The sequence below is a fragment of the Eleginops maclovinus genome, chromosome 20, assembly GCF_036324505.1.
Source record: "Eleginops maclovinus isolate JMC-PN-2008 ecotype Puerto Natales chromosome 20, JC_Emac_rtc_rv5, whole genome shotgun sequence".
NCBI lineage: Eukaryota > Metazoa > Chordata > Actinopteri > Perciformes > Eleginopidae > Eleginops > Eleginops maclovinus.
The window spans coordinates 14,196,827-14,212,018 of NC_086368.1; the positions used below are offsets into that span (position 1 = coordinate 14,196,827).

The 15,192-nt window shown below is 38.8% G+C and overlaps 4 protein-coding genes across 6 annotated transcripts in view; 2 read left to right on the plus strand and 2 right to left on the minus strand.

Annotated features, from left to right (window-relative positions):
- The window catches only part of scn8ab (sodium channel, voltage gated, type VIII, alpha subunit b), a 47,922-nt gene extending 45,274 nt beyond the window's left edge, over positions 1-2,648 (minus strand). Inside the window, exon 1 of the mRNA XM_063910512.1 lies at positions 2,512-2,648. The gene's annotated coding sequence lies outside the window, so the exon portion shown is untranslated. The remainder of the gene's footprint in view (positions 1-2,511) is intronic.
- Positions 2,649-5,345: 2,697 nt separating this feature from the next.
- On the plus strand, positions 5,346-7,393 carry tmt1a.1 (thiol methyltransferase 1A, tandem duplicate 1). The gene is made up of 2 exons (XM_063911868.1): positions 5,346-5,931; positions 6,772-7,393. Exons 1-2 carry the CDS (start codon positions 5,440-5,442, stop codon positions 7,003-7,005), a joined length of 726 nt encoding a protein of 241 aa, XP_063767938.1. The 5' UTR covers positions 5,346-5,439; the 3' UTR covers positions 7,006-7,393.
- A 139-nt stretch (positions 7,394-7,532) lies between these two features.
- Positions 7,533-10,089, plus strand: LOC134883488 (thiol S-methyltransferase TMT1A-like). The gene is made up of 2 exons (XM_063911867.1): positions 7,533-8,095; positions 8,799-10,089. Exons 1-2 carry the CDS (start codon positions 7,598-7,600, stop codon positions 9,033-9,035), a joined length of 735 nt encoding a protein of 244 aa, XP_063767937.1. The 5' UTR covers positions 7,533-7,597; the 3' UTR covers positions 9,036-10,089.
- On the minus strand, positions 9,293-14,528 carry atf1 (activating transcription factor 1). Of its 3 annotated transcripts, none has more exons than XM_063911863.1 (8): positions 14,327-14,528; positions 13,428-13,519; positions 12,480-12,605; positions 12,263-12,360; positions 12,043-12,167; positions 11,588-11,770; positions 10,694-10,847; positions 9,293-10,131 (listed from the first exon to the last, which is right to left on the minus strand). In XM_063911863.1, exons 2-8 carry the CDS (start codon positions 13,512-13,514, stop codon positions 9,987-9,989), a joined length of 918 nt encoding a protein of 305 aa, XP_063767933.1. In that variant the 5' UTR covers positions 13,515-13,519; positions 14,327-14,528; the 3' UTR covers positions 9,293-9,986. The 3 variants fall into 3 exon arrangements, with proteins under 3 accessions (XP_063767933.1, XP_063767934.1, XP_063767935.1); XM_063911864.1 differs by lacking the exon at positions 14,327-14,528 and adding an exon at positions 13,955-14,246; XM_063911865.1 differs by lacking the exon at positions 13,428-13,519 and having other exon boundaries at positions 14,327-14,518.
- Between the last annotated feature and the right edge of the window lie 664 nt (positions 14,529-15,192).

The following is a 15,192-nucleotide window of genomic DNA, read 5'->3' on the forward strand; positions in this document are numbered from 1 at the left end:
GCTCTGACTCATTGCTTAAAAAGTAAGGCTGTAATAACATTATCATCTGCATGTCTTCAGGCTATAAAACAGAAGCATTTCTCTCCCCAGCTGGCTGATGGCCATAGTGTTTGATACAACATATTTGATAATGAAGTCACAGTTCCGTCTATAAAAAAATAGACAGTGTGTGCAACATTAATGAAGACTATAACAAGGGTACAGACCTGGAAATAAATCAGAAAGAAATTAGAAGAAATCCAAAGGCAGATATAAATCCAACAGCCCAGTATCTTCGGAGAAACAGCACAGCCAACCAGAAGAGGAATGAAGTCTGATTCAAGTAACCCAACCTCGGCACAACCTCCAAGTCTCCTTCTACCAATGCTACATCAATTGATCTACCGTCAAGGTGATTCAAACCAGGATGCAATAGCATGGCCAGCAGTGCGCATGTAGCCTACACTTCGCACAAAACGCTGGGACATTCCTTAAACACAGGCAAGGCGACCGGGGGAATCAGTCTAAAAATGCTGCAGATGTTGCTCAATACTGTCGGTTTCCATTAACTCCCTAGGTCATACGAGAAACACGGCATGAAACGCAACAATATGGCTATCACATGTCATAAAAAACATACTGCTATGTAAACTCTTATATCAATTACAGTTAATTATATTACCGCACGTAATTGGTATACAAAATGCGCGCTGCTAATGACCTATAACAGATTCCGTTAAATCCGTTATGAGTTAAGGGATTCCGCGAGTAAAGCTGATGGATGACAGTGAAGACCATCAACTCCAGCAGGCTCCTTTGCTTCCCAGGGAAAATACGAGCGTGTTGCGGTCCGGAACAGCAGCGTTTAGCAAAAAATGCTCCTGTATAGCCTACTGCGTCCTCTGTGCAGAGCAAATGCATCCAAACGCACCACGGCCTCCGTCCCTTCACCTGCTGAAGTCTCCTATCGTGCACTATGCACTGTGATGATGACCTGACATCAGATGGAGCGAACAGGACACCGCGGCGACACGGTGCTAGTGAGGAGGAGTCACATGGGCCGGTGAAAAAAAAACTTACACATCCTTCATTTCCTGCAGCGATGTCTTAATGTTGCCTGTCACTAGATGTCATCTCAGTCCAAATACACAGCATCCCTGAGAATAGGTGAGCCCAACAAGACCGAGTCCAAAATAACTGACGGAATAACTTGGCATAAAAATAATTTAAGAGGTCCCTAATGTCCTATACGGGTGGGTGCCACTTCATGCCTGAGCTGAGTCAATTTCAGCAAGGGTTAAGTCGTCCTGACCGGAATTTGTGATGAGCTATGATAATTCAGTTTAACACGTTTTTATCCCTCAAAGGACAGGCGATGGGCGAGGGGCGGGGGGTGAAGAATAGAACATCAGGCCACTGAAGAAATAAACACAAATAAAGAAAACCGCGGATAACTTTCTCCCCGTATGGAATAAAAAACACCCGCTCCCCTTCACATTGTTTGTCTTATCATGCAAGTGCCTTTCATTTCCTGATAGGGAAAGTCCACTGTTTAATAGCGAGGCGCGCCGTTGTCCTATAGGGCCAAAGCCTAAAATACTGCAGTGTGGTTTATTGCTGCTATAGGCTCTAACTAACAAACTCATACTAGGTTAGTTGAATGCACAAGCCATGTCCTTACAACACATCCCTGGCTTCAAGTCACAGCAGCACATAGCACAACCAGATTTCACATCTAAAAAGGTAAAATATTTACAGCAAAATAAATAAATACATAAACTAAAACGGTCTTAAGGCTATACCACACCCGTATAGATAGTCAAGCCGACCAAGATGCACAGTATCCATATGGTGCGGTTTTATAGAGGAATACTATAGTGCAAAATGTGTTTTTAATGTCTGAGATTTCGTGAAAACAGCAGAAAAGGGTGCCGCGGCCCCTTTGAGGACTGCCAAACTAAAGACGCACCTACCTCCTCACGCAATACAGTCTCCTACGAGATTGCAAGAGGGAGGGGGCGCAGAGGTGGAGTGTGGGGGTGGGGGGTAAAAGTATCATAGTTATAAAATAATGGTAACGAGGAAATTGCTACCTAAAATGATTTTGCAAGCGACGCATTATTCATGCACTCGGAGTATGCAGGCTTGGTATTGTCTGCACTCACAGAAGTTTGACATGATCTCACTTCAACATCCCGTATGCGTATGTTTCACATTCTGACACAGGGAAATGTCATTCCATCCAGCGGCAGGCCAACACCCCAAATAACCTGCTGTCTCCCTGTTTTCTACCGCGTCGTCTCACACATCCGTGAGTCCCCTCAGAAAATCACATTTTCCCTTCTTGTAATTGGTACCTCGCTTAAATATTTTTCCATTTACTGGCAAGGAGCCCTCCACAGACGCTAGGAAAAGATGCTGAGAGAGGGACCGCTCTGCGGCACTGGGATGCAGTCAGTCGACAAAGTAGAACTGCGATCCATCCCACGACATGAAAAACCAGACAAAGCAGAAAACAGACTGTCTACTTACTTTTTTCCACATTAACACAAATCCAGAGAGCTGTCAATGAACTGCAGATGTAGAAAAGAGTCCAGAGTAACGGCTGTCGCCATATTGTTGCTGCTATCTTCCTTCCCAGTGCGTGCGGCTACCCTGCATAATTGATGACTCTCAGCAAATTGTAAGGGAGTGTCGGTAAATGCCTTTAGTTTCAATAACGGACAAGAGACCGCAGCATCGTAAGCAGAAAAAAAAACAAAACACTGTTCATGTAACAACGGAAATTGATATTCTGGTTGGGATGGGTATTGCGATAGACAACATATATATGTTTTTAATATTGATCTGCTATGATAAAAACTTAGGGGTGTGATAACATCTTTTTAGAATCAGACCTGGAAGTGAAATGAGAATGAAGGTGATGGCATTTACCTATATGTTGACAAATGTATGTTTGAAGTTTTTAAAATGTTATTTGTCATAGTTCATTTTAAAAATACTTGAAAGTTTTAAGAAAAAGTTTTTGAAAATTACAACTCAAGTTATATTATTCAAACCATAGCATATAGCCTATACCAGCGGGGCAGTAGCCAAGTTGCATTGTTGGTTTTGTTGTATTAAATCCAGCATAGTTAAGTCAACCTACAAATCAATACTTACCAATGTGTGACGTTTAAGGTATACCAATTAACCTTGTACATCTCTCCTGTATTTATCTTAATATTTACCTCAACTTTAAAAAATGGCTTTGGGAGGTACAAAGTTGTTTAGTTTTGAATATTTTTTATAAAAACATTTTCCCAGAATACATTTTGACTTGCCATATAAGGAAAAGCAGGTGATAGTAACATTTACAATGATGGCTCTGTTCTATTCCAGAGTCTCAAAACATCATGAGTGAGCCAGCATGAAGATTACCATAAACTAAAGCAGCTTAATTGATTTCACTCCTCATTTATTTTAATATTTACACCTGCACTTTACTGTTACATATTAAAAAGCCATTATATCTTGAAAATAATGAAATTAAGACAAATACATTACATAGACCCAGTGACCAACATTTTTAATGTATTCTGCATGAATATTTAAATAACCAAATACTGTCTATGTAACCACATATACTAAACCCCTGCTGACAACTGACTTAATCCTATCAATACTCATAGTCTGGTATTTCCCTCAAGCAGAAGATTTCTGTTGTAAGCACAGAATAATGTATATAAAGGTTCAGAGCCCACTCCCATAAGTGCATGTCCTTCATGACAAAGGTTACAAACCTTGATTTGTTAAATACCATTCACACTGCACCGTCCATTATATTGAACACGCTAATTGTAAAACAATTTATAGGGGTAATTCAGCATATTGTATGTGGTCTATAACCAATTCATGTTTTTGATGCATCATTAATGTTCTATTTTGCTCTCTTTAGCAAGAGAAACTTTTTTTTTGTTTTTGTTTACAGCTTTGAAAACATGCACACACAGCTGAAATTGAGTCTACGGAATACATCATTTTGTGTGACCATTTCTCCAAATCATTCACCCTTCAAAATACAGGGTTGGATTTTAAAAAAAGAGGTGTTTTGAATTTTACCCAACACTGTCTCCATCTGGTGGAAATATGAAGAAGTTCAGCCTCAGGTCTGCATGAAATAAAAGAGCCGCATTAATTTTCATTCATTCAACTTGTTTGGATTTCTGCATTATAGTGCATTTCAATAGAATCAGCATTGAAAATACTTGTGAATATAACTTCATTTCCATTATATTTTTACATATTGTGCTGTAGAATTGACAACAAAAACTTGAACTCAAACTAAAGGCAGAGATCCTGGAACTAGCTAAACTCATGCCTAGGGCAGAACAATGCTCAGGGCCGGGCCTGTTGAGCATGGAGGGCAATCCCATATGCAATGAATTACTCAAAGAGAACCTTACAGCTTTAATTTAAAGGTGTCAATGTTTAAGGATGTAGCCAGCTTCCCTTGGCATTTGCTTAAAAGGCGTATTGCTCTTAATTGGTTGTCTTGACCAAGTTAAACTAAATCTCAGCTGAACTCTGGTGACTGACTTGAACAGTCAATACATTTCCCTATTTGCCCACTTACTTGACCTATTATGGATGGACGCCCTCAAATGTATTTTATGGTAAAACGACTAGTGGTAATCCTAGAAGTTTACCAAGAAGTGTCACCAAATGTTAAATATGTCAGAGTAGTTGTTTTGCAGCTTGTTGGGGATTTATTCTGCCCACAAGGGCACAAACTACATTCATTAATGCAGCTTAATCATTGAAGACTTTACCTGATAATTTAAAGTTAAACAACATTCATAAACTGGATAAGAGACACAACACGTGTTTATCACTAATGTAATGTGTAATGCTAATGCTAACTTATACTTGTCTAAGGCAGAGTTAGCCTAACGTTACATTTGCGTAGGAAATTCAGGCAGCTAAGTTAAAACCCTTAGTTAGCTATGGAACTAAGAGTTAATTAGACATAGACCAATTACTCTAAAATACATTACACGTTTTTTGTGTCTGTCTAGTAGTAACGTAGCGTCGCTTACCGCTAACTTTAATGGCGAACGTTAAAGTTTGCGTGGCCTGTTCTGTCCGTTTCTCCCTCAACAGCTTAGTTGAATTCACTAAGTTGAATGTTACAATGTACTTCAATGGAGATATATTTAACTTTTTTCAAACACAACATGATGCATAGTAAAGACATAATGATCGGTTAGGGTTAATTCGTCGACTTATGTTACAGTATGATGACTTTGGGACACTTATTTCACACCAGGACGTTGCGTTAAAGTGGATGTTTGCAGGCTTTTATTTTGAAATCGTTTCCCAGCTTCCTGTTTCGGATGCATAAAGACAGCAGGGAGTTTTGTGTGTTGAGTTTGTTGTTGTTGACGGACTACTGGTCGCCACAGCATTTAGGGCGGTGAAATGGCTCTCATGATGATATTTTGTACTTTTATCTTCAATGTTTTATGCTTGCCTCTTCATCTGATCAAAGCGGCCGGCTTGTATGAAATGTACAAACGTGTCTTCCCTATTTGTTTGTACCGTTGTTCAATAATGTACAACAAGAAAATGCACGACAAGAAGAAGGAGCTGTTTCGCAGTATACCCGAGTTCAACAAGCATGGCAAGCTAACTATTTTGGAGATCGGCTGTGGAACTGGCACCAATTTTGAGTTTTATCCGCCCGGCTGCAAGGTGATCTGCACTGACCCAAACCCTCATTTCAAGAAATACCTGAAGAGCAGCATGGAAGGGAATGACCACATCACATTTGACAGATTTCTGGTGGCGTCAGGGGAGGACATGGGGGCAATTGAGAGCGAGTCGGTAGACGTCGTTGTCTGCACCCTGGTGCTCTGCTCTGTCAACAACATACCGAAAACTCTGCAGGAGGCACGGCGCATGCTGAGACCGGTGAGACCCTTACTCCTGAAATAACGAATCAGTCCAAAGAAAATGCACTCAAAGTCTAGGCCTGTATTTCTATTGAGGCTACTGTTCTAATGATGTGTAACTAGTGGATTAGTCATTCACGAATGGAGGTTAAAATGGTGCTCACTAAACAAACAACAAGCAAAGAAGTCTACATAATTATTTATAGGTTTATTTTCACACAAATGAAAAGCAGCAAAATGACCCCTTACACATGTACTAGCCAAATTAAGAGTGTTTACATCCTAATTAGGTTGTTATTTACCAGCACATTTATCATAACCTTTAACCTACATGCACTATTGCTTCTTGATACTTTTGACCTGTGTTGCAACCTAAATGGTGCCCTCAGTCATTATATATGTCCTCAGTAGTTCAATCCAGAATGTCAAGTTTAATATACATATTAAGCCTGTATTTTAATTTGTATTTAACTTAATTCTCCTCAGATTTAAACAGTAAGCCTGAGGCAAAACCCCAAATGTAACAAAAATGCAATCACTATAAAACATGAGGTCAATGGAAACCCTTTTCTTCTATGGGATGTAAATCAACCACCTGCATCAGCACATTATACACATAATCTCATGGTTTTTATATAAGTTAGTGATTACTTGATCATTTGTCTGTAAATACACAAACATGTTTGTCAATTTAGCCTTCATGAGTGTGTGCCATAATACAGGGGGTGGCCACATATGGTCTTTATAAGATCAGTTATCTTCTTTTATTCATTCATTTAGGAAAATGCACCAGTTGATCAAAGTGCAATGGCAACTCCCCAAATGTACAGTGTGGACATAACATATATTTGCTTTGCAGGGGGGAGGCTTCTTTTTCCTGGAGCATGTTGTTGGAGAGCCCTCAACTTGGACTTACTTCTTCCAGCATGTTCTGCAGCCTCCTTGGTACTACTTTGGGGATGGATGTGAGATCATCCGGGATACGTGGAAACCTCTTGAGGCAGCCGGATTCTCTGACCTCAAGCTGAGACACTTGGAAGCACCACTCATGTTCCTTATCAAACCCCACATCATGGGTTACGCTGTGAAATAAATTCTGTGTTTTGTGATATGATTGATCATCAGTGATGGAGATAATGCCAATCACTTAAATACTAATTTTATTTTTGAATTTTAAAAAACCCTTCAGTGTTGGTTATTTGTAAAGACAAATTAATTTAACACATAAAAAAATTACATAGAAGGGATCAGTAGAAAATTAATATTTTAAATGTTTAATTTTTGTGTCACTTTCCATTTACAAGTTGCTATGCTGATACATCAGTTAGATGCCACCATAGGAAATATGCGTGTTCTGATGTTGTTTGTGCTACTGCTGGATTCATTGGTGCCATTTATGACATGACAGGTGTGTCACTAAACACATATGTTTTGACTGTGTTTTATTGTGTTGTCCTATTAAACAGGTTCATTCTGCTGCATGATTGGTGTTTTACTTATTAGACGAGTATAAATGATGGAGAGGAAAGTCCGAACGTTGGTTGTATTCTTTGTGTACAAGTGTAATTGCCCCATCGCGTGGTTAAATGCAGGCATACATTATCTCACAGGTATTAGTGTAATCCTGATCTTGTAAATCTCCTGTCTTTAAGAGGCCGCAGCAAGACTTTTTCCAACTGAACGAAATGAAGCCTTGTCTCATTAAATTATTCCGATGTATTTGTTTAGTATTGACTTTGCCTTTACATCTTATGGAGATCACAGGCTTGTACAGCATGTACAAACGCTTGTTTCCGTTGCTCGCCTACAATATAACATTTTCATACAACGACAAAATGCACGAAACGAAAAGAGATCTTTTTCGAAACGTGGGCAGATTTGCGAACACCGACGGTAGTCTTCGTTTGCTGGAGATCGGTTGCGGCAGCGGCGCAAACTTCAGGTTTTATCCGTACGGCTGCACGGTGATCTGCACCGACCCTAACCCGCACTTCGAGAAGTACCTGCGGATGAGCATGGAAGCAAACAAGCATTTGACATATGAAACGTTTATAGTCGTCTCCGGGGAGGAGATGGAGAAGGTGGAGGACGAGTCCGTGGACGTGGTTGTCTGCACCCTGGTCCTCTGCTCTGTCAGAAACGTGCAGGGAGTGCTGCATGAGGTGCGACGCATCCTCAAACCAGTGAGTGTGCTGCCTCCACGGGCCGTAGGAAATATTTTCCTAGTGACTTGACACACATAAATAGTGGCAGGGCTACATGGCTTCGTTATTGACCTTTTATGGGGGCATGTGGAACCAGCAAATTCGCCCACTGTGCAGTGTTTATACTGTATACTCATAATGCCTCCAGGTTTCCATCATATCACAAACTACAGAATGCAAATGTGAAGCTGGAAGAATACCACCATCAAATAAAAAGGCTAGTATGGGCCCTGTGAGGGTCTGTGGAAATTACATTTGATTTGCCTAACTCACTAGCCAAAGACATGTGGTTCTTATTAAGTGACTGGTAGATCTTGAAATCCACAAGCCAATGGCAGGTGGACAAAAACGTTATTTTCCAACACTGGTGTGTTGTAAAACTGAGTTACTGTTATATATTATATATGTTATATATATATATATATATATATATATATATATATATATATATATTTGCATTATACCTTTATATCAACAAATTTGCTCTCTATTTTCTACATTATATTGGGAGGCTGCTATGAAAGATTATCATATTTAAATGGAATTACATCTGTCTTGCTTTGTTTAACATTTGAGATACAATTTCAGCCAGTTGGAAAATGACAGCCAATGTTATTGCAAAGTTGCAGAACCCGTTTTGATTGATCGTTCTCTTACTTGTTTTTGTTGGCTCTTTTTGCAGGGAGGAGCCTTCTACTTTTTGGAGCATGTTGTGTCAGTTCCTTCCTCCTGGACATTTTTCTTCCAGCATGTTTTTGAGCCCCTGTGGTACTATCTAGGAGATGGATGCATGATAACCAGAGAAACATGGAGAGATCTAGAGGCAGCTGGTTTTTCTGAACTTCACATAAAACACATTGAGGCTCCAGAGGTTTCACGGATGATAAGACCACATATCATGGGATACTCCATTAAATAATTGCTGGAAAGAACGGATTTACTGTGCATCTTAAACTGTGTATATTCACAAGCTTGAAGTTTGTGTTATTTTCACTTTGAGCCCGGTCATACGGAATATATTTTACTTAGCTTTTATTTTTTTTGTCATACTACCATTTTTACACTTAAAATCATTTTTTAAAAATGGGTCCAAACTGAGTTTGCCGTTATAACGAAGATTACTCAACCTGAACCATTTGGTTTTAACAGTACAAAAACAGACTAGTCGCACTGCAATTATTGAGTGAAAATAGATTTATTTACTCATAGAATCAGCAACATTTCATACACCGTTTGTTCCTCTTCCCTACCCCTCCCAAGATGAACATAATAAATATTACCTGGACACTGTGCTTTTTTCCCTGATTGTCTAAGTAACTGCCAAGAAACAACCAAACAAACCTCACTCAATGTCATTATTTTTGTTACCCTTTATATTCCATTGCACAAAAATAAGGAATGACCATTGTAACATCTCCTTATAGGGAAATGAGGGGAACTGCTGGTTCACAATATAAACAGTAAATTATGTCGGTGTGGTAAATATACAGTCAACATTCTGCAGATGCTGAATATTAAAAATAAAAAAAACTCCAACAGCAACATTTTTAAAAACACAACAAAAAGAGGAGCAGGATACAAATTGAGACTCAAAGTTAAAGCTCACAATTTCAAACCTCCCATATTAAAAATGTACAGTACTATAAATGTTATAGCGTTAGCAAATTTTTATATAAAAAAACAGCAGGGGAAAAAATGTTTTTGAGTATATTTTACTGCCATCACAAGTCACTTTTTATATCAAACAGAGTAAAAAAACTGGAGGATGTCAGCCTGATCGAAGTGTTCCCAGAAACCCAGTTCATGTCCAAATGTCTGAGCTGTGCTGCTCCCACATTGTGTCCCAATCCTCAACCTCTACTCAAACAGGTTATCCTGTTTTAACACAATAAAGGTCCTTTAATGTTTTCAGTTCTTCAATCAGGGTCTTGTTTTGGTTTTCAAGAACAGCAACGCGGTTTTCGAGGCATTTAACATATTCTTTTTTCTTCCGCCGGCATTCACGGGCTGCCTCTCTGAAAGAGGGAAAAACATGTGCAGTTAGTCTAACTGACAATTATGCCTTTATTAAAACAAGGTTAATGAACTATAGTTTATAAACACCTCAGGGTTTAGATAGCACATTTTTTCTAGTAAAAGTACATCATAAAAGTTGTATTTCAAATTGGGATTGTGTTGTCTTCCTGTAAACTGTGAAAAAACCTCCACCACATTCATTGCTCTACAGTCAGCGTGCTGCGCTTGTTCCTCTTCTCTGTGTTTAAAGAATTTGGCTTTGTATTAACGGCTAATATTGTAAAGGCTTTAATCTGAATACTACATGATATATATTTATATGTATTATTGGCAAATTATTTATCATCCTGATTTAAATGGTGCAGGCCCTAGTATGCATCACAGAGTTTTGTCACTACTGTAACATTACATTATGAATATTAATGCTACACAATGCAAATGTGCAATAAAAAAAGTTGCCAGTGAAAACCATATATCCAGTAATACACAAACTTTATCATCAGAAATCGCAATTTTCCTTGTATGTTAATATTTGTTATTTATCAAAAAGAGCAAACTGACCTGTTTTTTGCCAGCCTGATTTCCCTCTTCATCGTTGGATCATCACTCTTGCCCTGAGAATGCCCCATAGGAGAGGTCATGACTACGGTCTGGGGCACGGAGCCGGATGAGGGCGCTGTGCGGATCTGGTATGTTTGCATCTCTCCTCCTGCACCTGAGGGAAACATGACAGTCAAAAGGTAACAGCTGCGGTCATTATCAGCTCCGCCACAAAGCATACACAACATGAGAGAGCTCACTTTTATATAGTTAGACATTTATACATGTCATACATACATTTTGTTTCCATGTTTTAAAGATTGCATTACAGTAAAGTGACGTCAATTTCTAAACTTAACAGAATGCTCTCTTCTAGAATTTCCCATATTTTTCATAAACCAACTAATCATTATATCCACAATACTGATGATGATTTATCAAAAATATTCTTGGGGAAATATTTTTGGAAAAGCACCAATAGTCAGCCATTTTAGCCTTTTTTTTTTTTTATCAAACTGAAAAAGGTTTTTAAAACTGCCTGATTGAAAAGCCATGATGTAGTTAACCTCAGCACATCCGTTTAAAGAGGACAATTATGCTTGAATCAAACCATCCTGCTGGAAGTAAGACACCTTGGTCCTTAGAACCTTTAGCATTTTCTCACTTTCATTGCAGCCAGTAACGGCTTGTGCAATAGTAGTAGGTTACCAACCTTTATTGTTGTGTTATTAATCTATTTTTTACTTTTCAGGAGCAAAACTAAAACTAATCAATGACATCACTCCCATATTAAGTGTACAGAAATGAAATCTCCACTTCTTGGACAGTCTTCCTGTACTTTTACGCTAACAACATAGCTTTTTGGCACACAGCTAGATACAGTTTTTAAAAAAAAATATGTCCATGTTTTCTCACCTTGTACCACAACCTGGTTGCTAGGCAGCAGGATCTGCTGGCCGTCAGATGTCTGGGCATACTGAAGGATGGTCGCGCCTTGTTGGCTTCCAGCAGCGTTGGCCATGGTGACAGTCTGCAGCCCCGGAATGCCTTCAGTCCCTGAAGTGGCCAGCTGGATTGTGCCATTAGCGGCTATGGTAACTAGAATAATTACAAAGATGGCATCAGAACTGCTGTGAAAGCCACCTTTAAGCTAGCTAGGTTAAAAATTATTGGTACTGCAGAATAGTCGATGCAGAAATATATATAATACATTGATTTTATATATATATATTAATATATTAAACATATTTTTTGTAAATATTTCTCTGGTCTTTTTTTTTTTTAGTAAACGAAAATTAGAAGCTTCTTAATCCCACTTTTGGAAACACAATATTTCTCTGCAAGTGATACTAAAGAGGAAAAAGACATACTGTACTGTCCGGAGGTGGTCTGGTAAATTTGGCCGGCGGGTAATGTAACTCCTGTGGAGACCTGGATGTTATCCTTTCCTTCACTGTGTGTCACTTCCTCCGATGAAAGTTCATTTAGGATTTTTCTACAAGGTAAGAGAAGGACGCTCGGTTAGTTAGTATTCATCTTAAAACACAGTTTTGAGTCAGTGTTGTGTCTGTGCTTTGTTATTTGTTTTACCTGTATGACGGCCGTCTTGCCAGTATTTCTCGGGTCTTATGGGCGGCAGCTCCACTGTCTGAAGAGTCCTGTGAATCATCACTATCTGAATCCAGCGCCTTAACAGAGCAAGGTGGATTAACAAAGTGTATAAGAGTAATGATATGGCATATTGACAGATTGTAAAAAGAAACTAAGGAAACTATATATTTTCAAACAATAAACCAGGTGGTCTCACCTGTGCATTCTGCATCTGAGGGGACTGAATGACTGACGATTGTGCAGACTGGATCACTCCTTGAACCTGAAACTGACCCCCTGGCAGCTGTACAACGGCCACAGATCCACCACCGGCAAGGGACATCTACAAAGACCCAAAGTCAATTTAACCACAGCAACAACATATTCACAAAAGCAAAACAATTATCCCAGAAATTCACAGAGACTCACATTTTACATGCTTTCTCAGTAACCTCTTGTGGCATCAAGGCATGAAGACTGTTTTAAGTTTGATGTGCCTAGAACGGAGTCATCTACCAATGACAATGAAAATAAATTTCATTTTGCATCTCAGAGTTGCCCCAGTTAGTCTGGATGATTGGCAGACTTCACTTTGAATGGTTCTGTCCGGACCTACATTCTACCTAAGAAATAGTCTCCAAGATGGAGATTTAAAAACAAAAAAACTATCTGCATGACTAAATACCACAAGTAATTACAGGAAAATGTGTACGTAAAGAAGAAAAAAAAATCACTATTGTATTGAATCACTCAATGGGTCTTGTCAATAAATGTAAGCCTCACTATGGGTTACATTAACCCTAAAGTGTTCAAGCCCACTTTGAGGCAATAAAATAAACAGCACTGTTTTATCAGATGCTATGAACTCAGACAGGAACTTACTTGTCTAACTTTGGTGATGAAAGCTGAAGATAACAGCTATATTGAAGCTGCTTGGTACAGGATCATTGTTATTTTGGATGGATTTGACCCAGGCATTTTTATAACAGGCACAGCAAGAGTTGAATAAACATGCAGCTATAATACTAAGCCAACATTAAAGTATGCTTTCGGAATTGCCATTATAAACATAGTGCTGTGAATGGCATTGCAAGAGCTACAGTAGCAACACATAACGGCAGTATTACACGCTTTGAATGTTATTTTAAGCGGAATTATTAGTTACCTGTTGGGCTAACTGTGAGAACTGAGAGGCTGTGATGGTGGTAGTCTGTAACTCAGTGCCATTGCTGCCCTGCTGTACTTCCTCCATAGCAACTGAGAACAAATAAATCAATATTACCGTTTTACAATGGCGCTAAATGTATCAACAACAAAGTGCCTGCCTGCATCATGCTGTACTCCACTGTGGCCTGTGCGATATTTCTTTATTTAATATAGTCTTTCCCGAAATTAGAAAGAAAATTAGAGAGCTATCAAAGTAAAATATCTTACTTAATCTAACCTTTATTTTTTTAAAGTTAAATAGATGAGTTTAAGCCAACCAAAACATCCACTTCCTCTTTGGTTCAAACGTGTTAGCCAATGCAACTAGCGTTAACATGGAGTTACGAAACATAGCTAGGCCCTACAGTCTGTTAACTTTTTACCCTAAATCATTTAATGCATTTAAAAAAAACATTTTTAACTGGGCGACTTCTACTCAAACACATTTCCCCCGCCGGGATGTAAAAGTTATGATTTGAATCCTACTTCTAAAATGCTAACCAACATTGCTGTTGCTAGTTAACGGCTGCTAACGTTCAGTCAAACGGACGTTAACCAGTTTAAACCGCTAAAAACAACAGTTTTAAATCTTCGAGCGGGGTCAGTTGTGTGTTGCTCTGGTTCACAGGATGGATGAGCTTTTGTCTCAATGAGCAAATATATGTAACTCTGTCACTGGCACGCAAGTTACCGCGTCAATAGACGTCAGCGATACGAGGAGCCATTAAGCTAACTACACCTTCCCTTTTCGTAAAGCGGCGAGGAGTTGACGAAGCAGCAGCAGCAGCCGCCATTACAGCCACAGCGGAGCACACAGACAGAAGAGCACAAAACTGCTCTCATCCGGCCAACATTTACCTTTTCAACGCCCGCGTTACTGCAAGTGTTCACAGCGTGGACCTCTTGCAATTCGTTTGTAAAGTTTGACACGGGAGATACCTTCAAAAGTTACTTAGCAGCAATGGCTAACGGCTAAAAATACAAAGATGTCAGCTAAAAAATAGCTGACCGCTTTTTTCCAAAAGGAAATGGGCGGCGCTGCTTGGCAAAGAAGCATTACGTAATAGTTTCTTTAAGCTTTGTGATTGGTGAGCAGAGTTTGAACAGCTAATAGATACAGAAGAACATTGCAAAAAGGGCAACATGTAAAACAATCGGAGTGCTTCGCTTTAGTTGTTTTTAATCAATGTGTAAACTATGCATTATAAATATTTCAATCATTTTAATATGAACAATAATGTGAATTCAACAATCAGTCTGTTTCTATGAATGGTAGGCATATGTAGCCAAATCATTACATATTTGTCCTGTTTTTTATTAAACCACTACCGTTTAATTATATTTTATTTTATTAGTACTTTGTCAAATTATACTGAATTTATATTTCATGTGAATATTTCTCTATATTTTAATGTTAAAATAGTTTTTTAGAATTGCTTTATTTTTTGTTTGTTGTTTCTTACAATTTATCCTAAACTGTGTTCATGTATGCACCATATACACCAAGGTAAATTCCTCGTATGTGTAAACCTACTTGGCAATAAACCTGTTTCTGATTCTGATTATTTATCATGCCTGTTGTGATACCACCTTTTCTACTGTGAAACTGTACATTTGTGGCAATGAAAGTGAATTATTAACATATTTAAACATCAAATGCATGGAATCTGGGCCTTCTGTTTTATCCAATAAATGCTGGCCTTTTCCGCAGACCATACACAGGT